The sequence below is a fragment of the Leptosomus discolor genome, chromosome 4 (assembly GCF_034619465.1).
Source record: "Leptosomus discolor isolate bLepDis1 chromosome 4, bLepDis1.hap2, whole genome shotgun sequence".
Classification (NCBI taxonomy): Eukaryota; Metazoa; Chordata; class Aves; order Leptosomiformes; family Leptosomidae; genus Leptosomus; species Leptosomus discolor.
In genome coordinates, this window is record NC_141394.1 from 10,226,773 (window position 1) to 10,250,469 (window position 23,697).

The 23,697-nt window shown below is 43.5% G+C and overlaps 1 protein-coding gene across 1 annotated transcript in view; it reads right to left on the reverse strand.

Annotated features, from left to right (window-relative positions):
* The window catches only part of FRAS1 (Fraser extracellular matrix complex subunit 1), a 139,859-nt gene that overhangs the window by 54,538 nt on the left and 61,624 nt on the right, over window positions 1–23,697 (reverse strand). The window contains exons 18-27 of the mRNA XM_086464383.1: window positions 21,621–21,761; window positions 18,359–18,502; window positions 11,058–11,210; window positions 8,611–8,757; window positions 4,922–5,068; window positions 3,299–3,439; window positions 2,928–3,068; window positions 2,162–2,305; window positions 1,285–1,555; window positions 6–90 (exon numbers count right to left, since the gene is read on the reverse strand). Of these exons, the coding sequence (XP_086320509.1) occupies window positions 6–90; window positions 1,285–1,555; window positions 2,162–2,305; window positions 2,928–3,068; window positions 3,299–3,439; window positions 4,922–5,068; window positions 8,611–8,757; window positions 11,058–11,210; window positions 18,359–18,502; window positions 21,621–21,761 (1,514 nt within the window). The remainder of the gene's footprint in view (window positions 1–5; window positions 91–1,284; window positions 1,556–2,161; window positions 2,306–2,927; window positions 3,069–3,298; window positions 3,440–4,921; window positions 5,069–8,610; window positions 8,758–11,057; window positions 11,211–18,358; window positions 18,503–21,620; window positions 21,762–23,697) is intronic.

The window sequence follows — 23,697 nt, forward strand, 5'->3', positions numbered from 1 at the left end:
ATTACCTGTGTTGAAAATGCTTGAATGTTGACCACCTCAGGATGGGAGAAGAACAGCTGATTGCTGACCTTCAAGGAAAACTGTCCTTTCCTGAATAAGTCCCCAACAAGCCAAAATACAGGATAATATAAATTAGTGAAATGCTTGTGCAGGACACAATAGTGATAAAACCATTATATATTCAGTAAAAATGACTAGCTAAGTACAAAAGCTTGAGCTCAAGTTTTTTCAATTATATTTTTATGGTATCTTTTCCTGAAGATTCACAACAGTCACAACATGTAATAAAGTACCTTTAACTATGCATTAATATACCCCAATTTCCCTTTACTTAAAGTTATCTGCATAGGATGGCATCTCCAAGACAAAGTACCGAAATGTCAGCTATTCACTGCTAAAGAAAAATGTCACTTATCTGGCTTCAGAACAGAAGCTCCCACTTTTGAGCACTTCTGCTTCCTATTTATGTTTCAGTAATGCCACCCAACAACCTTGAATATAATGCAGTTACGCTTCTCAAGACAAGATCCTGACATTTCATTGTGACTACCAGGCAGACAAAAAAAACCCCAAATGCATAATACAGAAACACATGCCTTAAGTCTAGTGAACGCTGGCATCAGAAGGACACCCTGAAAGTCTTACTGAAACAACGGATTGAAGTACACTCTGATATACACAGGCAGAAATTTAGAGCAATTCCATGGATATCAGTCTAGTCCCAAGGCTTCATGGTGATGTAAATCAAGTGTGAAATTTGGCAGGATGACTGGCTTATTGCCTGGCAGCAGGAAAAATCTGCTTCCTTGCAACATGCTTGTAGTGTGAGCATTGCCAGATACTAATCACCACTAATTATCCCAGGACACTAACAGAGCTCATATTGCAGGCAAAGTAGTAATGGCTGAATGCAGATTATGCCACAGCACACCGGTGACATCACTTGAGCATCTTCGTGACAGTATCAAGAAATTCTTGTAAGAACTAGCCTAATGTGCCAGTTATGAACCCACAGCAGAGTATCCTAAAGATAAGACAGACTCCTGCACCCCCAAAGCACAATGGGTTTGGTAGCTGGAGCACAGTGACCTCTTATACCACACATATATGAGAAGTTTTGCACCACCATTTATACCACGGTACAGTGTAAGTACATCGGCAATTTATTGAACAGCAGTAAGAAGTCTGCTTCCCTGTAAGAACGTTTCCAAGGAAATACCTGTTCTCAAGACACGTCCATTTTTTTTAAGGCAAGAGGTCTGAAAAAAGTTTCACCACAGTCACCTGGATTTCTCTTTGCTGTGCACAAAGCGGACTCTCTTCTCCTTCACATCCTTGCAGCTGAAGTGGTCGCCTTTGCTCAGCTGCACCTCTTCCCCATTCCCCACCATCACTAGCCGGCCGTTGGAAGGGGTGCTGTCAATATGGAACAAGAGCTGTCCTGTGTCACCATCCAGATCACGCACACCAAGGAAGGAGAGGTCTAGGGGCTTTACCCCGCCAATTCCTACTTTGAGGGTACTGTTCACATGGAAGCTCAAGGGATGCTTGCTGGCTAAAAATAAAGAAGGGAAAAGTATTATTGAATTAGTTACAGCCATGGGCTGTGTTAGCATTTTGCCTGTCACCACCACATTTTGGATAACAGACCAGACCCTGAAAATGTCCAGACCCTGATAATGTCCCATTCATTACTGACCCAGGTGAACGACCACCATCTCAAGAAGAATTGCAATCCATCTCAATCCCCACTGTGATTTTGACAGGCTCAGACAAGTCACTTCCCATCCTCCAAGCCAACATACATTGGCCTGCCCTGCAGAGGGACTAGTAAATCTTCACTTAGAACAAAGAAAAGTACTACAGTTGATTTAGTAAGGGACTTCCCCCGAGATATTTTTTTCATTTGTTTCACATCGATGATAAACAATGCTGCGATTGGAAAGATGTGCCTCCACACCTAACTAGGTAACTTCACTTAGAAAACCATGTACGTGCTGGTACTCCAAAAAAGTTGGAGAAAAATAGCTGCCAACTTTTAACAGTCAACACAAAACTGCACAAAATTGAATTCAAAAAATGTCACTGAATGAACACTACTTCTGGCCTTAATATCTGCTGGAAGCCTGCCAGCTTGGTTGCTTTATCGTGAGGGACTCACCTTCTTCACACTCTCTGGTCCATGTGTTGCCATAGAAACCCTGGCCGCAGGCAGAAACACAAATCTTATTTTTCAGAAACGTGGTGCTGTCACAGAGGTGGCACAGGCTGTCACTGTCACACTCCAAGCATCCGGGAGGACAAGCTGAATCGGATGAAAAGCACAACTCCACTGAGACACTGCAAAACCAACGCAGCCACTGGTGCACAGAGCTGTCCCCGGGGGTCAGAACAGAAACACCACTGCTATTTGTGTCTTACCTACCTGACAAAAATAATGAAAAAGAAGGCGAAAAGAGTTAAGAGTTGTTAAGAATTCATTTGACCACTGTTTCCCACTGACTACAGAGAACCTGAGATGGTCTTCCAAACAGAAGAAACATGTTTTTAAGTAACCATTATATCAATTTGAAAAAAATACTCCAAATACACATTCAAGTACTATACAGCTTGTTAACCCATAAATACAACTGAAACCTTTCTAAAAATGTGGTTTTAATATCTGTTTTTTTTTCTTATATGCAGCATTTACACACATACACACCAGCAGCCATCTACACTGAATCTCATTCCTCCTCAATTAGGCACGTCTAAATGCAGATCCAGCCTGTTCTCTAATTCTCAGGTGACTGCATCACCTCAACAGCAAGTTTAACACACCATCCAAGCACTTCCTCCTCACCCCAGCCTTGGAGAGAAAAAGCAGTGTACAGAACATAGACTACAACCCTGGTCCCTCTCCATCACATCGCCCTCACTTTGCTTACCTGTGCACGTTCGCTGTGCATGGTCTGCGTAATATCGCCTCCCACATTTGTGAACACAACGAACGTCCAAGAGGAAAAACGGGGCTGCGCAAAGGCTGCACTCATCTGGCTGGCGACACCGAAGGCAGTGTTGATCACACCCTAAAAGTCACACGTAAAGAGCTCAGCATAACGCCGCTTCTGACCGCTTCCTGCGCTGCGCTGTAACACCCCGCAGGCACCACAGCCCTATGGCGTGTGTGCGCTGGAGGGCAGCGAGGGATCTCAAGCTAAAGCGTGCCTTCTGAATGCAAGACGTGAGCGCAAAGTGGAGACAAGCAGGGAAACACGTTGGCAGCACTGATTAGAAGCAACGCTCAAGAAGAACTCACTCTGGCACGTGTCTGATTCCTTGTAGAAAGCCGGAGGGCACTGTTCCACACAGGCTCCTTCATGGAGAACGTAGCCCTCCATACACTGCAGGCAGTCGGTCCTCTGGGGACCTTTACAAGCATTACAGCTCCAGTCACACTCTGGAAGAAAAAAAAAAAAGTCAGTGCAGGGCAGCCCTTTCTGGGATGTTCACCCTGTACAAGGGCTTAGCACTCGGGGTCTACAAGCTATGGGAATATAAGCCCAAGGAGCAAAGAGCATGGCAAAAACTGTTAGTAAAAAAACCCGAAAGCATGATTTGTGCTGAGTGACTTATTACAAATCAAAATAGATTTGGGTTTTTTTTTTCCCCCCTCTTGGACTTAATATGTTCTCTGTCAAATTTGAGCAGGCTGGGCTCTTGTTCAGCATCCAGACCTGCTAACACTGGCACAGTTTTGTTGCTCATAAAGCCTGACTTTATCCCACAAGTAGTAATGCTCTTTTGCTGCCAACAGTGAATTTTTTGCTCATTAGCAATTATCCACCCCAACCTCACGCTTTCAAATGACTCTGACCAAAATAAAATGAAATCCTTGTCCCTTACACTCCAAATGTCCCTCTGGAAAGTCCACTGGACAGAAACACACTGGATCCAGCTGGGATCAGATCTGCCTTCACATGCCCTTGTACTATCTCCCCTTCAGTCTTCAGCAGAGTCCCAACCATGCACATGTGCCCAAGGACTACTCAGGCTGCCAACACTACTGCTTGTTTCTTGGTGACACTTAGAGGGTCTGTATCAGCAATTAATGACAGACACACTTGGCTGACGAGACAGACAAATGGGCAAGAGTGCCCATTTGAAACAAGGACTGACAGTGGTGAGGTGAACTACTCCAGCCCATGCAAGATGTCTAAAGACAAAGCCAGGACAAGAGTCCTGCCTCATTCCAACACCCTAAACACCAGACAATGTCACGTCTCTGAGGAACCGCAATGTTAAGGGGACAGATGCTACTCAGTTAAGCTAGGTTCAGGTACTGAGAGAGCCAGCTAGAAATGAATGCTGAACAACAAGTTGTTTGTATTACATCTTGGTCTTAGTGGTGTTAGCTGCAATAAAGCCACGTTATCTCCACTTATTTCCATTATGGAACACTCTCCTTGGGAGTTCTGGAAATCTTTCAAGTTATATGTCTTTTAAATCAAACGTTTGTTTCTGCAGTCATTCACTGACGCATTTAAGAAGACAGAGAGAAGCAGGTAAGTACACAAGGCCCTATAAGCACTCTAAGAAAGATTCAGCCTGGTAAGTTCACTTGTTATTCAGCTGACCCATGACTAAATGAATTGCTGGACCTGACCCTTGAAAACTTTGCTGGCTCACTAACTAAATCATTTACAAGAGAAGGATTTGCAATAATCTTGTTTCATTGAAAGGCTGAAGTATGTGACAGCAGACTGCTGAAAAAGAGAAAAAACTGGAAAAGCCTCGCAAGTGGTCTGTCACTGAACAACACTCCCCCATACACGCTTTTTGAAGCAGGCCACCTGCACAGATCATGCTGCAATGTAACTGTTTCTTAGCCAAGGCACTTGCAATTTATTTTTTTTCTTTAAACCAGCAATGTATTTTTCACCTCTGCAAGTCTTGCTGGAAAAATCCAGGTAATACTGCTGAGTGCAGCTCTCATACTGGCATTCTCCAAATAACAGGACCTTAGCAGGATCTCTGCAAGACGTACAGCCGGCAGCTGATTCACAGCTCAGGCACTGGCTGCTGCAAGCTGTGGAAAGACAAAGAAAATAACTGTAATTGCTGATGCATCAGCCAACTGTGCAAGGAAAAATGGTATTATCCTGTAGCCTTGCTACTCCTCGTGTCGTCTCTGAGACAGACCTGTGGACACTTTAGAGTTTTTGTTTCTTAGGTTCATTTTCACAGCCTCCAAAATGTAAAAAGCCTCCGTCCATTTGGAACAGACTGCTATGTCTCCTCACACTGCTTCTTACTCTCCTCTGGACAGGTCAGGGTAAAACATTGACCTTTAATTAAAATCCCCAAATAAGAGCTTTCCCTGTCCCTGTTTTCCTTATTTTCTTTAAGCAACCTGTGTTGCATACGATTCCAGGCTTAATTCATAAACACACAGATTTGGAGACCATAGCAGACTGCCACAATACAGTCAGCAAACCTTGGTGGGACCAAAAGCCAATTTAATTTCACTTAATGCTTCCACCTTTTTATTTGCACACACACAGTATGAAATTCCAGAGCTGTAGGGAGCAAATAAAGACGCCAGGAAAAAATAATTCAGGGATTTACTGAATCTAGGATCAAAGTCCAGACGTTCAGAATATTTCAACTCACCTCTTTGATGTCCAGGGTCTAAACTTCTCAGGAGGCTGTACTAACAGCCAAGTGTACGCAGTGCTGATGTCAGAGCTCTTAGCTAATTCACAGCAGAAGATTTAGCAGCAATGGGCTATGAAAGATTGAAAGATACTTCCTGGCCCTTTGCCTACGCACTGAAAAACTCACTCTGATTCTGGTGAGATTAAACTTCATAAAAATAACGTGCAGTAAACTCATGGAGGTTCACATGTTTGCTTTATACAAACAACTGTAACTGCCCTGCTAGCAAGCACAATGATGGTGTCTGCAAAAGGGACTGCTAAATTCCCGGCCAACTACCCCTGAGTGTTGTTAAACCCACACAGAGTCAGAATCTTTGCCCAAGCTCAATTCTGTACTTAGGATAAATCAGAAAAAAAGCTCTGAAAACACAGCCCCAAGTGTTTAAACTAAAGAATAAAGCACAGCTGGCCATTTTTAATGGAAGAAACAACCAAAACCTCTCATAGGACTGAGCGCAACCACAGTTCAGGTGCTAAGTACCAACATCTTACTTGTGGTAACATGTTTGTGATAGGCTAATTGTGGAATGCTAATTTAGTTATATGCTAATTGTGGAAATCCACTTCAGTTTGCTTTTAATTCAAGACAGTTTTACAATCACAAAACATCAAAATACCAAAGTAACTGTGAAGATACCCATGTTGCTCTCATTGAAGCAAGAAGCCAGTGGCCTTCAAAACAGTCGTTTTAGCTCAACTAAAAAATGTCACAGAAGGTCTGTTATTTTATTGAGGCACAAATGATTTCTAACAAACTGTTTACCTAAAGAATCCAGTAGCTGTTTTTAGGTGCTCTGGTGCCAGTCTTATTTCACTTAACTTAAGAATGCTACATGGAAAAACTACCATTTCTAAGTGCCACGAAAATCCAACTATTCAAAGCATGGTAAAACATTCCACATGAGGTCTAAATCTATAGAAATCAGGTTACCCACAGAGGCATGCCAGAACAGTAAGCCAAAACTGTATTTCAAAGCAATCTTGTCTGCTTGTTTTATCTGCATGACTCCATATCCACATTTTTAAACCCATGAAGAACTTGTTAAGCTTTGCACTGTTCCTCGGCCAGTATGTCACTGCGTTTAAAAATATCTCCAAGAGTCCGTACATGCACTCAGCATCTCTCTGAACTTCATTCCAAATCCGAGTTCCTCAAAAGTGCAATGAGACTAAAACAAATGTTGAAGAGAGACCAAATTTTCTCAGCCTAACAGCCAACCTCCATTTAAACAATTTGCATTACCTCTAAGTGGTGGTTTTCCAGCAGCCTGAGACAGTTTATATCTACATGGCTTATCAGCAGTACTTCACTTGAAAAGGCACAAGTGACACTTGGAATGACAAAAATCCAACGCACCAACACACTTTGCCTTGAGCCTCCTGCCACTAGGATTACACACAGTTCTTAAAAAGCTATTTGCAGTAAGGAGATTAGAGTAGTTAATTTGCTTGCAAAAATCTATTTGCATTTGCGCTACTGAACCAAATTCAGGAATGGCAGAGTCCCCAGGAACATTCCACTTCTACCATGATGTCCTGAGAGAAGAGCTATCAATAGGAAAGTTTCATCAGAAAAGGGCATTTTAATTAGGAAGGGAGATATTCTGATGTAGTTAGCAATAAGAGAATCCATACAGCAGGGAAGAACAGTGAATATCATGTAGAGCTTGTAGGAAACTAGCCAGGACAGTGAGAGTCCCACATTTCCTTTTTTTCATTCACCTTTTTTATTACTTTCCTTTTTTCATTATTATTGAATAGCCTTTTTTTTTCTGTCAACGGAAGAATGGTATGAAGTCTTCCACCTGTTTCCTTGAACTTATGGAAGGTATCTCCATTTCTGCCGATAAGATGGAAATAATAGTTTCAGGAGAACCATTTATTTCAACAAAAGGCAGGCAAAGCTGACAACCATATCAGCTTCCTCCCACAGGACCTCATCAGTTAAGAAATCGGGTGTAGACAGGATGACACCGATACCTATACTCAGTGCAGTGCAACAGAGTTATTTTACTATAAATCAGGATAATTTAAATCAGGGTAACGCAGGACTTAACAAATCCGAGTGTTGAGGTTCACAGCAATCAAGTCACTTAAGCACTCACTCATTTTTACGTGTGTGTATTATAGTGGGTCAATTCAAGAAGGTTTTTTTCGTATTTTTTATGTCTCTGGCCCATATAATTTTGCATTTTGGAACATCAAGCCCAATAATTATGTGAGGAATAACCCAACTAACATCAGGGTCAGAGTGAACACAGAATAATAAAGTAAAAAAGAGGCGCTGAGAGCTTCACAAGGGATAGCAGGAGCAGGATAAAACATTACAGGACTTAACACCAGATCAATTGCGTTGGATCATTAGGAGGTAAAAATATCACAGCTCAAGTCAGTCGGGGCTGTGCCTGCCAAGCTGTACCTTGTTGCTACTGAGGTTTCTCACGTGTAAAAACGTAGCATAAGTTATAGTCTAATGCAGCTTCCATGGCAGGTACTGGCAGGTAGTGCAGCGGGGAGGGGGTTTGCCTTAGTAAGAATTGATTAAAACTAGTCTAAACTTGTCAAGTTTTCACAAAGCCCAGAATCTACCAGTACTTTTGGCTACTTCTCTATGTGCCACCTAGACAACGTAACAAGGAAGCCTGCAGAAACTCTCCTGCTGATTTTTACTACAGGACCCAAAGCCTCTTATCTTTGAAGTCAACAATAAAACTGCAACTGTGTTCAAATTTAAACCATGCTGTAGGCATGTTTCTAAGGCAGCTAATCACTTCTGTCAACTCACATTGAATTTTTAGGCACTTGAAATCTTTCTTTTCCTGGCAAGAGGAACGGTAAATGAAGGAACAAGAAAAGGCATGTCAGTGAATACACTGCGGAAAGGAGAAACGGCTTGGAGACAGACACTCACGTTTGCAGGTCTGCCTGTCATCCCTGTAGTATCCTGGGGAACAGACTGGCACACACATGCTGGTGTGGGAGAGAACCAGGCTGGCGTTGCAGGAAGAGCAGGAAGAAGGTCCCTCACCGGTGCAGGTTCTACATGAGGGGTGACACCCTGCAGGGACAGTAAGAACAAGTGTTTCTGTTCAAGAAAAAGTAGATCTTTGACCAAGTTTCACAAAGTTCAGCAGAAGCATTCTGAGAGATCGACCATGGTGATACTGAGTACCAAAAGTTCCTACTAAGTCTAAGCCCTTACTCGTACACAGTGCTCAGAAGCAGAAACATAGCCAACCCAGCTTGTGACAGATGGAACAAATGGGTTTATTTGTGCTCTGTGTCATGCACACTAGCTCTCTCCCCTCCCCTTTCTCTCTCTTTTTACCCATCCTCTTCTCTTCAACCTTCCCTTCCCCCTAAGACCAACCCTACAGGATCCAGCCAAGACCTGTTTATCAGAGAAGAGTAAGAACAGAGCATGCATGTATCAGTACCTTCCTCTCATGCTTCCTCTCAACTGTTACCAAGTCAGACCCTCCTGAGCCTGATGTGCTTTGTCTATTTAGAATCCCCCCACAGGAACCACCAAGTGCTCTTCTGACAGCACCATGCCTCTGTGAAGTTTTACATCCATCCCCTCGGCAGGAGTGGCACAGCTGCTACCTATTCCAGGAAGCAAGACTGACAGAAAACAGCCAATCTCTATGTGACCACTCTCTGCTTCACTCATTACTTTGTAGGCCTCCATCATATTTCCCCGTTCCTAAAGTCTCCTTTTCTTCAGGTCGAAGCGCTGTGGTCTGCTCAGTTGCTCACTGCGCAGAAGCCCTTCATTCCCCACATTCAGTGCCTTCTGAGATGGGCAGAACTGCTCACAGCACACAGCTCCTTTAGAGAGCATAAGGAAGTACATTACTATCGTCTTCTTTCCCCGCATTTTTAAAGAGATATTTTTATGCCATCCCTCTTGTTTTCTTTCCCTGTTTCCTTTCCATCCCTTCATCTCCCTCTTCTTGTGCTTCTTAGACTGATTGAAGAGATTTAAAATACCACAGTGGATGAGGCCAATGTATCCTATTATCTTCTCCAAAGGGGGTATGTACTCACAAAATTACTAGTCTGTTTTATTTCTTGATAGGCCTTTACCTAAAGATTGATGCCATCATTACACCTTTCAGGCCAAATTAATCACGAGTGAAAGCGGGCAAAGAAATCAGAGAAGTGACTGCATTACGCTGTGCTGGAGATCTTCAAAGCTAGCACAAAATGTAATATGAGCTTTGACACAGTCTGAATAATGCAAAACTTCTTTTAAATGAAACCTTTATACCAAAGGGAAGAAACATTATCCCTAGGTTTAAATTTCCAGGAAGGCAAAATTTCTCTCTCAGGGGTCTTTCCAATTAAATGACATGGAGTATATTTCATACATCTCTGAGATTTCATTTGTCAAAACCAGGTAAATAAACACACAGCTCCCAGAGTGCTTGAGAGAAGCTTTGAAACATTAACCACCAGTTGTTAAGCCTGGATTAGGAAATGCCACTTCCTGCAAAAGGAGCACCTACATTTTAATTCTAATGTGCAGGATTTCTTGTCTTGATTTCTTTCTCTCAAAATAAACTGCGATATCCTTTGCTCAGCATAAGACGCATTGGGCTTTAACATGTCTCTATCAGCCACATAACAGGAAAAGCAACCTACTTCCTTCTAAGAGTCCAAGAAATACAAAGCAACTCAGACAATGATCCATCTCAGGTTGCAAGCTTCCTGAGACGTTGCCTACCAGCTAGAGTTCTGCCTTCTGTGAGCATGGCCCTTCGAAGGACATATCCAGAAAGCGTTAGTATCCCAGAACTGTGCTGGTACCACACAAATTGGAGACGGGCACATGAAAAGCTCCTGTTTGAAGTTATCCTTTCTTGTGCTTAAGAAGCCCATCTCTTCCTAGGAGTGATCTCAGGGTAGCTACCCTGCACAGAACAGAGAGTACCGTTGTCCTGTTCTCTGTGCCACCACCTTTGAGAGATGGGATTTACCAAAGAGAAAGAGAAAAACTCACTTTCACCTCCTCCTCACAAGCGTACTGCTGTCTGGTACTCATTACGCTGATTAATTGTATTGTAACAGCGGGCTAGGTCCCAGCAGCCTCAGCATGTGCTCAGGACAGTACAGTGCTGTCTGCCTCAAAGAACTCACTCTCCGAAAGCAGACACAGATTACCAGGAGCAAGGAAAGCGTGCTCCCAGCCAGCTAGCAGAGTTATTAGCCAGGAAGGACACCTCTAGCTCTCAGCGCAGTGTCCTGCCAGGTGGACAAAGCTCCTCTACTAAATAGGACCCAGTTCACGGAACACCTCGCAAAGGTCCAGGCAGTCCCTTGCAGCTACTTGATGCATCTGTGCAGACTACTCACTTTTGCAGGCACCGTCCTCCGCATAGTATCCCACGGGGCAGTCAGGAATGCAGTGATCCCCCAGGAGCAAGTGACGGGCGTTCTGGCACTTCAGACAGATGCTGCCGGTGTCCCGCAGGTTGGCCACACACTGACGGCACCAAGGGTGGCAGTCTAAAGGAAGCCGGGAATAATGGACACTGTGATCACAGACGGACAAAACAGAGTGCTAAGGGGAAACACGATGCTGAGAACTCGGAGACGACATTAGGGATGTATCTTTAAGAGCCTCTTCCTGCTATCTGGTGCACAAGGGCTGGGATCAGGTGCTAAATGCTGCACTTCCTATGTCTGCAAGAGATGACCAGAAATTACAGCATTCAAGGAGCATTCCTTTCCTCTTGCCCCCGTCCCCATCCTGTGCCCTTACCGAGCACCACAACATTTTCACTTTTCCTCAGCGATCAGATTCTCTGCATCTCTCCTGCCCCATTCAAGCATCCTCTTTCCCATCCTTATAGGAGCTTGGGAGAGCTTTGTACAGAGCCAGTTCAAAGCTCTCAGCTTTCCCCAAACCGTCCTCTGATTTCAGGTGCTTCTACCTACAGGTTTATATCTAACAAACTGTGTTGGTGGCTGTAGGTGTTCACCTCCCTCTGCTCCCACTGCTGAAAAACGAAGAGCACAACCTGTACAGCTGTATGACCTTCTCCTGTAGTTCTTACTGTTCAGATTTTCCCACACAAATGAGACATCCATACCCTGAAGAGGCCACTGCAGACCTCAAAGCCAAGCCAAGAGCGGCATTTAGAGTTGCATGAGAGTGCCTCAAAACCTTTTCCTTTTTTCATTTTCCCCCAGCAGCACACAAGCTTGTGTCTCCTGACCTCTGCCTGAACTTAGGTGCTTCAAAAGGTTTTACAACAAGCCTTTTGTATGCACAACAGTGCAGTGTAAGGCAACCTGGAAGCCAAATTAATCCTCATTATGGTAATTCAGAAAATTATAAAGGAAATGACGACTGTCTTGAAAGAAATATAATAATGAGGCTTGATTTGAGTACCCGGCCTCTTGTCAGATTTCTACCGACGGTTCAACTTTCTGTCTTTTGTCTCTTGTGACAGCATTACTACAGATTGTGGGGCAATCTATTTTTACAAGCTGAAGACAGGCTCACATTGGAGTCTGGGGGAATTCTGCGTCCATACCTGCAAGAACATAACAGCAACTGGAGTCTAACCCCAGCCTGATTTCTCCTATACATTACACACAGATGATTCTTACCAAACACTGGTGGAAAAGCACAGAGGCAGCTCAGAAATTAATGCAGTTCTGACTACATGGAGTGATTCAAGGTCCTTAAAGCAGCCACCTCCTTCACGTCCTGACTTTACAGGGTATATAATCTATCTAATTTCTGCCCCACACTCTCAGCCTTGCAGATGGAAAGCTAACAGCCAGAGAGGAGTTAAAGGTGTGTGTGAAGAAATATTATGCTTAAGGTAGTGACTCTGTAGGTTCTCTATCCATCACTGTCAGGACAGCGGTAAGAAAAGAAAAGCAGCACATGAGGTCATGCTCCCAAACTCGGTGACAAACCTCAAAATCTCCTTAGAGGGGTCACAGCTTAGAGAGATTACTATACTGCAGCTTCCAACTGCACAGAAGAAGAACTCAATACCCAAGGCATCATCCCATAAATCTCCACAGCCACAGATATCAAACCTGTGCTGACACCAGAGTGGAAAGATTCATCACCTATCTGTAGCCTTGCTGAAGCGAGAAAGGATCACAGACAGCTCAGCACAGAGAGCAAGGACTAAGATATTATCCAAAAGGCCCTGAGCACCATACGTAATTTGTGTGCACAGGGCTGGAGGCAGGGTGAAGAGTTTTATGCATTTATATTCAATAAAATGAACATAAATCCAATTAGTTTCTTATGCTTCCACACTTACCTGGCAACCTGTCTACTGCCCTTAATGTCAAAATAACACTCCTCCAGTTTAATCTCTTGCTGGGGCCACTGGTCTCTAATAAGAGAGCTTTGGCCAGGTATAATAAGTAACCAAACTACTGTGTATGGTTAACAGGTTCCATAAACAGAGCATAAAAACAAGACAGAGAAAACTTAGATTGTCCAAATAACCAGGATAATAACTAGTAAATACCTAGACTCTCCCAAACTAACATTTAAAAAGCTAAGTATCTACAAAACTAGGTGCTGCTGCAGGACTATTTTCTCTTTACAGCCTCTGTTTGTTCCTGTGTATTGGAAGCGTTCTTTTTCTCAGCCATGTTTTAGGATAAACCAGCCCCACCTTGTTCCTTTGCAAGCTTGGAGATCAAAGAGCACACAACACCAAATAAAAAATGGGAGCTGATGCTCATGGTGAATTTGAGGGACACTGGGGATCTAGTGAGAGAGTAAAAGAACTGTAGTGCTTTGTTTGGGAAAAGATTATTTACATTTTTCACAGCAGGCTCCCTTTGAGGCAGGAACTAACAGCAGCAGACTGTTTTCTTTATGCTTCTCAATAATGCCGTACAGCCGTATTTGTTTCCTGCCTCTTCCTTCTCCCTGTCAATCCTCACTCCAGCTCAGTGAGCAGGCAAGTTACCGCCTGCAGGCTTTGGGTTTTTGGAAGCTTCACATCCCATGTTTGTTGCAGGTCAGTGCAACACAGTTATTTAATTCCCTTAGACTTCTTCCATTATACAAACTAGATCCTTCAGGGCAGCATGTCAGCACCTTGCTTGTAGTCCCAATGCCTCCCTACTCATCTTTTTGAGACTACTGACTTGCCTACCACTGTCCAGACAAAGCTTCTTCCTGCTACCTTTTTATCCCGCTCTAATTTCCTCTTTGGCAATTCACCTCCATGCAAAAAAAAAAAAAAACCCAACCACTTCACCTGTCACTGATCTTCCTATAAAGCAACTTCCATTGTAAAGTATAATATAATTACTTACAAAGATTTCCATTTCCAGAGTTACTTTACTTCCACACCCTCTTTCGCTTTCTCTTAGCAAGCAAAGAAAACAAAGAAAATAGCGCCCTTCCTATATGGAAAGAATCTATGATATACTGTTCCCTTGCCTGTCAAGAAAAAAAAGGCTGTTTGGGGAGACAACAGCATCTCTAAAGTGTCTGTGAATGCTCATAAAGGAAACCAGAGACATTTCTGCCTCTCAGTTCCACCATTTGCTAAGCAATGAACCACTTGTGTTGTTTAAACACACCTCCCCTCTTAAGGGCTCTTTAGAAAAAAATTTCCTGATGCAAGTTTCGTACTATACTCTAAGGTAAGGTATGAGGTTTACAACAGAGCACTACTTTAAATCAGTACTTAAAACACCACACAATTTACCAGCACGCAAACGTTCTCTAGCACCCTACAGTAAATCCAGAAAGAAAATCAGTATGGTTGATTCAGAAGGACATCTAGCACTGACCAGATTTTTGGTTTGATTTAGTTGTTGGAAGAGTTTTTTGCCTCTCCTTTAAAAGACCTGAAGGGGAATTTGTCACACAAACGAGCCAGGTGAACTCCTGGTGAAGTGTAACCATGTCTGCAGGGATCTGCCTGCATCTTCTGAAAAGGGTGGGCGCTTCTCTAGGCAGCATAAGGTGGGAAATCCAGCTGGATGGTGCCTGACACAAATGAACCCAGACCAAAGTAGGGAAATGATCTTCCATTTTCCTCCTCTGGCAGCTCAGCTGTTAATTTCTGTAGGCGGTTGCATGCCAGTGACTAAGTGGAGTTAAACCCCCAATTTCCCTCTTGCTCTGCTCAGCAAAACTCCAGCTCTTTGTGATGATATCCATGTCTCGCTAAGAGTACGGCAACAGCTCATTAATTTTACAAGGAGCTGAACGTATTTCTTGTTGTCAGAGCGTCCCTTCCGGAATTCTAAGAGCAAGGCAGAAAGGCTCGTTACAGGCATCCTCCTGAATGAGCTCTTCTGGTTTATCTTTGAAAGTTTTCGCCACCACACACAGCCTAAGAAAGCAAGGGCCTGAGCAGCTGAACATGAGATCGGGAGTTCCCTTTCAAGGAAGACGCAACTGGAAGTTAAGATAGGACCTTAGGGGACACTGTATCAGTGGGTGTTTTGAGTTTCATTTCACGCCAGCTGCCCTGGTTACTAATTCCGCTAGGTAGTCCTTTGCATCCTTTTACGCCTTAGCTGAGCACCCAGTAGAGCTCAGCCTCTGAACTCCTCGCTTCAGCCACTGCACAGGCCCTCTGCATTCTTGCAGTTGCCCTCCAGGAGAAGACCAATGAGGAAGCCTCAAGATGAACGAGGAAATCTCAAGACAGGCATATGATTCATTCAAATCAGAAAAGTTGGGGCAGGGTCTTATGAGCAGGATGACAGTTTTAGTGACGGTGCTGTTTTTTAGACTGGTGACTGCGACATCTCCTGAAGCTGAAGTTGCCTTGGGTAAGAGGGAGAGGGTAATCAAAGAGTGTTTTCAAACTGGGAAAACAAAACCCACAGAAGCCCTGAGACTCCTCAGGGGACTGCCAAAGCCACAAACACATTCCGGTGCATACACTTTAGCCATAAAATAAAATTAATCAATTGAGCACTCTCAAAGAAGATTAGCACAAATTCAGTGTGTCCAAACCAGAGCTTAGAAACTCATTGATCTTTTGAAACTTGAGGCTATTTTGCCTTTCTTCTGCTTATATCTGAAATGCTTATTTGATAAACTGCTGAAAACAAGACTTTATTTTCTATTAACAAGGCAAATGTTCCAATCCTCATTCTAACGTGTACAATAACAAGATTAATTCACAGGCAATGGTTTCAAGTGACAGTTGTTTTTCTCCATCCTGTATGAAAGATTTTCCTCTGCAGTCCATAAAGTATGACAGGTGGCTATAATGCACAGCAGTCCCTATAAGTGGTAAAACAGCTCTGCCTGGAGGGTCGGGAATTAGAGATAAATGGGAAGATAATTGTAAAAAAATATTGGTCTGGGAAGCAAAGGAAAAAGCTTTGTTAGATTCTGATGCAAATCATATATTATGCAAGTGTCAGGGCTTTTAATGCTCTCTTTTATGGGACAGCTGCTCTTTAACTGGTAATTAATAACTTGCAAGGGCAAATTTAGCATTTCAATCAGTGCTCAATGAGAAGAATGAGGGAAATTTAACAACCTGGATGTGGAGCTCTTCAGCAAAACTGGCAACACACATCGTTTGCTTAAACATCAGACATAAATTTGGCACAAAGGGCAACATGCTTCAGACTGCAGATCTGAGACCAGAGAACAACTTCTTTTTTTAAAGGCAACAAATAACTATGTTTCTCTACAAGGACCTTCAATACTTCAGTTAGACAAAGAAACATCGATGCATCTATGTGCAAGACCATGTGAACAATAAGGGTTCCCACGTTAGAAGGAATATCTGTAGTGTCCTCTCGAAGGCAGGACTGATGTGAGTGAATCACACAGCAAGACTAAGGTCAGAGCTGGGAGGTGGAAATGTGTCTCCTTATTCACTTACTATGTTGCACCTGGAAAGCCTTTTCTCCTGTTCTGGGGGCACAGATCCAAACAACACTGACAGCCAGTGATGCCAGGCACTGCGAACCAAGCCTTGAAAACACGCTTCTACTTTGAGAAGACAAATCTCCATACAGTGGACCGTGTTCATGACCTACAGGGCTTCGAAATAACGCTTGTTAGTTTGCAAGGAAAGGATGCATCACCAGACTGCAATTGCTTTGGAACCCGGAAAGCCAGGCAAGGTTCTTTGCAGATGATTCATCACTGTCAGTACAGCGCATCTGGAGGTCAGACCTCGCCCTCCACATTGGCCTGAGCGAGCCCATCGTTTCCAATTTCTGCTCCTCATTACTACCAGGCACTGTGATGTCTACCTATTCACTGGGGATTTGGGGAGCACGCTAGTTGCTCCATGACACCTCGCCAAACTTACAAGTAACAGCAGTCTAAAAGGGATAATTAAAGCACAAAGCATGCAGCAAGCAGAGTAAACCCTCCTCAGAAAGAATCCTGGTTTATGATAAACGGTACTAAGTTTTTGTAATGAAGTTTACAGCTGGAAGACCGCATTTCCACAGGCCTTTTTTCATAGGAAGCATAAAGCAAAGTAACGGGAAAATAAGGTGGAAGAAATAAAGTGCATATAGCTACGACGTGACAGGACGTTAGTAAGTATTGTTATAGCCCCTGAAGTTTTACAGGGCAGAGACAGCTCTTTACATTGAAATGCTGAATTTTTTCCATATTGTATTTACTTGACTGTATGAAACATTTTGATTCCCCAACTTGATTTCTTATATACCTAAGGAGCTGTACAATACTTTTAGGGTATTTTCCTACTCCTCAGGTACTTTGTTTCCCTCCTCTCTTTGTCTCTGCAGACAAAACAGTAACTGCTGTTTAAAAGCAAGATGAAGAAATGGTTCATAAAATTAATTTGTGGAGAGCAAAGAAACAAGTCTTTCATAAAACTCCCCCCCAACACATATGTAAACAAAATGAAGTCTCTGTGAAGGTGAATCACCTATTTTAAATTGAGAACAATAGCCTCTCAATGGATGTATTTATTACATCTAATGCATTTTTCCCTTTCCTTAGGATTCCTTATCTCATTTGGAACTGTTCAGCCTAGATAAAGCCTCCTACACTGTATTTTTTTTTTTGATAAAGAAAAAAATGGCTTGATAAAGCTCAGAAATTGTTGGAGCAGTTCCCAGGATATGTTTACACATGTCTGCGTGATGGATTAAAAGCGATTTTTCTTTTTAAACAGATAAATGCAATCATTGGCTTCTGATGATAGGCTTAAGTGCAGGCACTGAGCACCCACAACGTATAACCCCTATACAGAAATCCTAAAACCTCCCAAAAATGCACACAGCAATGCTAGCTGTGCCAATTTTTCTTTAGGGGCCCATCAACTGTTTCTCTGAATCCAAATGTTTCCTTAACTCACTTTACTGAAGCTCTGTGCGGGACCTAAGCAGCTTTCCTGGCTCCGGATCCCCCTGGCTTAGCTCTAGAGTCACAGGCAGTACGCTGTAAAGCCCAGACTGGAGCAAGACACAGATAAGATACTGACTTTGCACAGCTCTAGTGAAGGTACATATAGCAGGAGTGGCAAGCGGCTTTGCTATACACTACGCACACTGGAGAGTTTCCTCATGGTGTTTTCGTCTGTGTGACATTTTACTCATAACAGGGATTTTGATTTCTTCCTGGTGTGTGCTCAAGCAGCTGGTTAATGCCACAGAAAGATCATCACACGGTATGACCCACGCCATCTCCTCTTACTTACCCACACAATATCCCACCAGGTTGAGATACTGCTCTTCCTTGCAGCTAGTCTTGCACTTTCCACTAGCTAGAGTTGCATGGGGATGGCAGGTTAAGCACTCCAAATCAGAAGGGCCACGGCATGTCTTGCAGGATGGATGACAGGCTGGATAAAAAAATCAACACTTGTTGTTATGCTCTTGGCATAGTTTACCTTCCACTCCCCCCTCCCCAGAAAACCAGCTCCTATAATAATCATTTATTCCTACAAAACACGGACATAAAATGATCTAATAGCATCAGTGACTGCTGAATTGTAGTTTGGAAGGCTCTTACATCCTCTTTTTGAATAAACAAGATGAGAAATGAGTTGTCAATTTAAAAATGTGATTTGTTTTCTGCATTAATCAAGGTATAGATCTATACAAAATATAAAATATAAAGAGATTGGCCTGTTTACCCCTCCCTCCAGCATACGCCTGTGCATATAAGAAAGAGACGGGGATGCACAGGGGAGATAAATTAAACATCTAGGGATTGTATGAACATCATAGTGGCATGAGTTTGATATTCACGAGTGGAAAATCCAGGAATGATTTCTGCACAAAGCCCTCCCAAACAGAACCCTATAAAACCTGAATGCCATGCCAGCTCATTAGCTATTCTATCTGCTAAAAGCTCAACAAGATTGCAGAGAAAGCGGTTAAGATTGCTCAAAAATGTATCACTCAGACTGCTTTTGTATCCTTCCATCTTTAAAGACAGATGCCGTATTTCCAGGATTTCTGTGCTACAGATCTGCGGGAAACAGAAATACTATGGCTAACAATCTGTAAAAAAATCCTAAAAACTACTTTTAAAGCTCTTCTATGAATAAAAGCACACAACTTCAATAATCTCCCACCTCGGGACTCCCCCAGGCTACACACAATTGCTCACTCCCCACATGGAAGCTGGGCGTTTCGCAGCTGCCACAGCATAAGGCTCCGGTGTGGAAGACCTAGTGTGTCAATCCCACCACCTTCTCAGCTTCTTGGCAATCATCCTCATGAATTCAGTGTTCAAAAGGAAATATCAATTTTCTAGGCACATCTACATTAACTGAGCTTTGCTGTTCAAAAACTGCAGGAGATCCAAGCCGGCAGCATACAGAAAGATGCCACTTTCCCAACACTGAAATTTTGTTTCTAAGCCATTTACATAAGCCTGAAACTGCATAATGCAGCATTCAGCAGTTACCTCAGCTCTAAGGTGGCAGCGCACAACCTCAAAATTGATGAATCTTTACAATGGCCTGCCAAATAAATGTATTTATAGAGTTGTTCCTGGGGTGAATAAATTGAGCAAGAGACTTTAAAAGTGGTTTCTCTCTCTAAACTTGAGGGCTCCCAGGGAAGCAACCAGTACATTTCTCCTACTGCCAGAACAGATACATGGATGCCTGACCCAATGAATCTATTACAAAGCAGGAGACGACTTTCAGGTGACCTTGAAGGGACTAATCAGGTTTCAAACGCCTGCATTTCCTCACCCACTGTGCTTATCAACTCATAATGAACGCCATACCCCAAAGGCCACCATTTTCTGCAAGCGGCAAATACAATTTAATCGTTGCAGCCTCTCAGAAGGTCAGTAGTCAAAGTTATCTGCTTAGATGAGATCAAAAAAGCTGAATGAAGGCCACTGGCTGACTAGTGGGGCAAGGCTGAGACACAATTAATTAATGTTGTCCCCACTCTGATCAAGCATATTGTAATGGGTTTGCGTGGCAAGGTTTTGGTAGCGGGGGGGTTACAGGGGTGGCTGCTGTGAAAAGTTGCTAGAAGCTTCCCCTACGTCTGATACAGCCAATGCCAGCTGGCTTTAAGACAGAGCCATCTCTGGTCAAGGCTGAGCCAATCAGCGATGGTGGTAGCAGCTCTGTGACAATGTATTTAAGAGAGAAAAAAAGTTCTTCTGCAGCACTAATTGCAGCGAGTGAGAGGAATGAGAACATATGAGAGAAATATCCTGCAGACACCAAGGTCAGTGAAGAAGGAGAGGGAGAAGACGCTCCAGGCGCCGGAGCAGCGATTCCCCTGTGGCCTGTGGTGAAGACCATGGTGAGGCAGGCTGTCCCCCTGCAGCCCACGGGTGGAGCAGATGACTACCTACACCCCGTGCAGGGCCCCCACGCCGGAGTAGGTGGAAGACTGAAGGAAGCTGTGACCTCGTGGGAAGCCTGCACCGGAGCAGGCTCCTGGCAGGACCTGTGGCCCGTGGAGAGAGAGAAGCCCACGCTGGAGCAGTTGGTTCCCGAAGGACTGCACCCCATGAAGGAGACCCACGTTGGAGCAGTTCATGGAGAACTGAACCCGTGGGAAGGACTCACGCTGGAGAGGTCACAGAGGGCTGTTTCCTGTGAGAGGGGACTCCACAGTGGAGCAGGGGAAGTGTGTGAGGAGTCCTCCCCCTGAGGAGGAAGGAGCGGCAGAAACAACAGTGTGATGAACTGACCCCAACCCCCATTCCCGGTCCCCCTGAGCTGCTTGGGTGGAGGAGGGAGAGAAATCGGGAACAAAGTTAAGCCCGGGAGAGAAGGGAGGTGTTTCAAGATTTGGTTTTATTTCTCATTACTCCTCTCTCTGGTAATAAATCACATTTTTCCCAAGTTGAGCCTGGTTTGCCCATGACGGTAAATGCTGAGTGATCTCCCTGTCCTTATCTCGACCCACGAGCCTGTTGTATTTTTCTCTCCCCTGTCCAGTCGAGGAGGGGGAGAGTGATAGAATGGCTTTGGGGGGCACCTGGCATCCAGCCAGGGTCAAACCACCACACATATTCACAGATGCAATAGCTTTTCCCTAGTACCTGCAGAATTGCCTCCTTCTAAACCCAGCCCCATAGCCAGGAGTGGATTAAAAATAAAGCTAATTCATATGGACAAGATGCTTATATAGCCTAATAAAAGCAGACCATTATTCAGTGTTGTCCAGTAAAGACTTCTCTTGCCACAGCATGCTGGCTAAGAACATCATCCAAGCCTACTGAAAATGAAACGCAAAATATCTTCAGGGAAATGGTCCACAGGAGCAAAACTGATTATAATTTATGATTCAGTGTGTACACCTCTCTCCCATTAAAAGGAGATTCCATTTCCTGCAATTGGACTATCCTATTCTCCCCTCAAAATACTTAAATAGCCTCATATAAATCTGACAGCATCTCTAATTATATTGAGAAATGTCTTACAAAAGGTGCATGCAACGAAATTCAGCAGTATAAGCTGCAGGTTATACACTCACAGTAGCAGTGATCTTCGTGACTGAATAGCCCCTCTGGACACTCAGAGAGGCATCTGCCTTCAAGCAGGAGATGGGAAGACAGACAAGCTGTACAGTCCTGGGAAGTGTTCCCCACGCAGCCTGCACAGGAGGAGTGGCACTCTGCAGGGAAGGGAAAAACAAGAAGACAGAGAGCGCCAAATTAGTTCTAGCTTATCTTGGTTGTTACTGTCTCAGAAGAGTACGGCTAGATTGTTTCCTCCCATTGACAACAGGAAGGTATTTCCTTTACAGGATTCTCGGCTTGTGAAAGGCAGCAAGGGCAGGAGTACAGAGGCTGTATAGCACACTTCTTGAAGACGAGGAGCGAGCACAGATAGCTGCATATCTAATCTTTCTTTGCACCCACACAATTCATTATAGAAAGCTGAGATGCACAATGCCGTGTAATATCGTTTTCCTCCCTACAAGGGCTCTGTGGTTCTGCAAACGTACCAGATTCTGAAATCATCTTTCACTACCGTCCTACAGTTACTCCGGGAAGGATTTTCTATCCAGTGTCACTGCATGGTGATCATCAGCCATTCTGGAGCAGCAAGAGCAAACATACATAGAGGTGGGTTGGCCACCTGACTTCACAGCTAGTGAACACTCATTTCAAGGATGACTCAGCAAGAATTAAAAGAGTGCAGTTAACAAGTCAGACTTCTTCACCTTTACTGGTATGGACCCTAAAACAAGCCATCTTAAACTAAGTAATCTGTTTAAATAAATAAATAAAGTCATTAGTTAAAAAACCTAGTATTTATTAGAGCAGTGACTCGAGGCCACATGTTCCACTGTGCGCATCTCTGTTGAACACAAAGAGAGTTTCTGCCCTCTAGGGAGACAGGACAGACAGAGGGCTGGAGAGAAGAAACAAAATGAAATAAAATTATTTATACAGGTACACTTAGCTGTCTGAGAGCCAGAGAGAGAAGTTGGGGATCCTCATCACAAATGCACTGTCTCCAGGACTATCTTTGGCTCAAGTGACTCAAATGATATCAGAGAGAAATTTCTTACTGTTTCATCACAGAAACCTCAAGCATTAGAAAAAAATAAATAGAGATATCTCTGTGGTTTGGTGAGAAAGTCACAACCACACAGGCAAAATTTTAAACCCCAGCATTTTAACCTAATATGAATGTGCTTCTGTTCTGCACAGATAACGTATGCATCTCTGTGGGTTTACTTTTTCAAAAAGATCCATCTACAAACTTTGCACAAGTATTTTACAGAGGTAGCTCAAAGTTTGAAATCTTGAATCTTCACAGCCTTCTGCAATAAATCCAACTACTATTCTAATGCCATTACTAATATGGCAGAGATAATAACTTCTGGGGCCGTGCAGGCATTCTTGCCCAGCGACATAATTCAGCACTGTCACCGAACTCTGCTCAGGCCAGTTTGTACAGGCCTGTTCACCTGTCTGAGGCAGTGGTATATGAATTTCTTCACTCAGTTTCTATACCATAACCTGAACTCAGTCAAGAAAACCCATTACCTACCAAGGAACAGCCACTGCGTGGGTTGGAGGCTCTACACTAAAGCCTTCAGGAATCAATCCAAAGCACTGGATACCTTACGGTCTGTGTAGGTCACCGTTAAAGACCAAATCATTCCGCCAAAAAAAACGCCACTCCTTCCTTTTTAAAGATTCCCTAAGGCAAAAAAATGAGCTTGTACAGACTCTTTCCATCAAGTTGAGATAAAGAGATAAAGTAAACATTCTTCGCTGAAGTCCAAAACAGTTTTTCTCTCAAAGCGATGTGAAACCCCGCATATCCCCAAAGTACACCACATTAGCCTCTTTTCCAAACTCTAGCCTTCATGGAAATGCTTCCTACTTGGTATTTCAGGAGCAGCGATGGCACATGTGCTGCAGGGCAAGTATCAGAAGAGCTTCTTCAAAAGAAAAGACTGCTGTGGGATCTCTTGACCTGCTCCAAGGGCTAATAAGGAGACAGCTCAGTCTGTTCTGAAAAGGATTTAAGGATTGATCCTGCTTCAAAATAAGTCAGTGGTAAAAATCACATTCTCAACTTCAATGAAACGA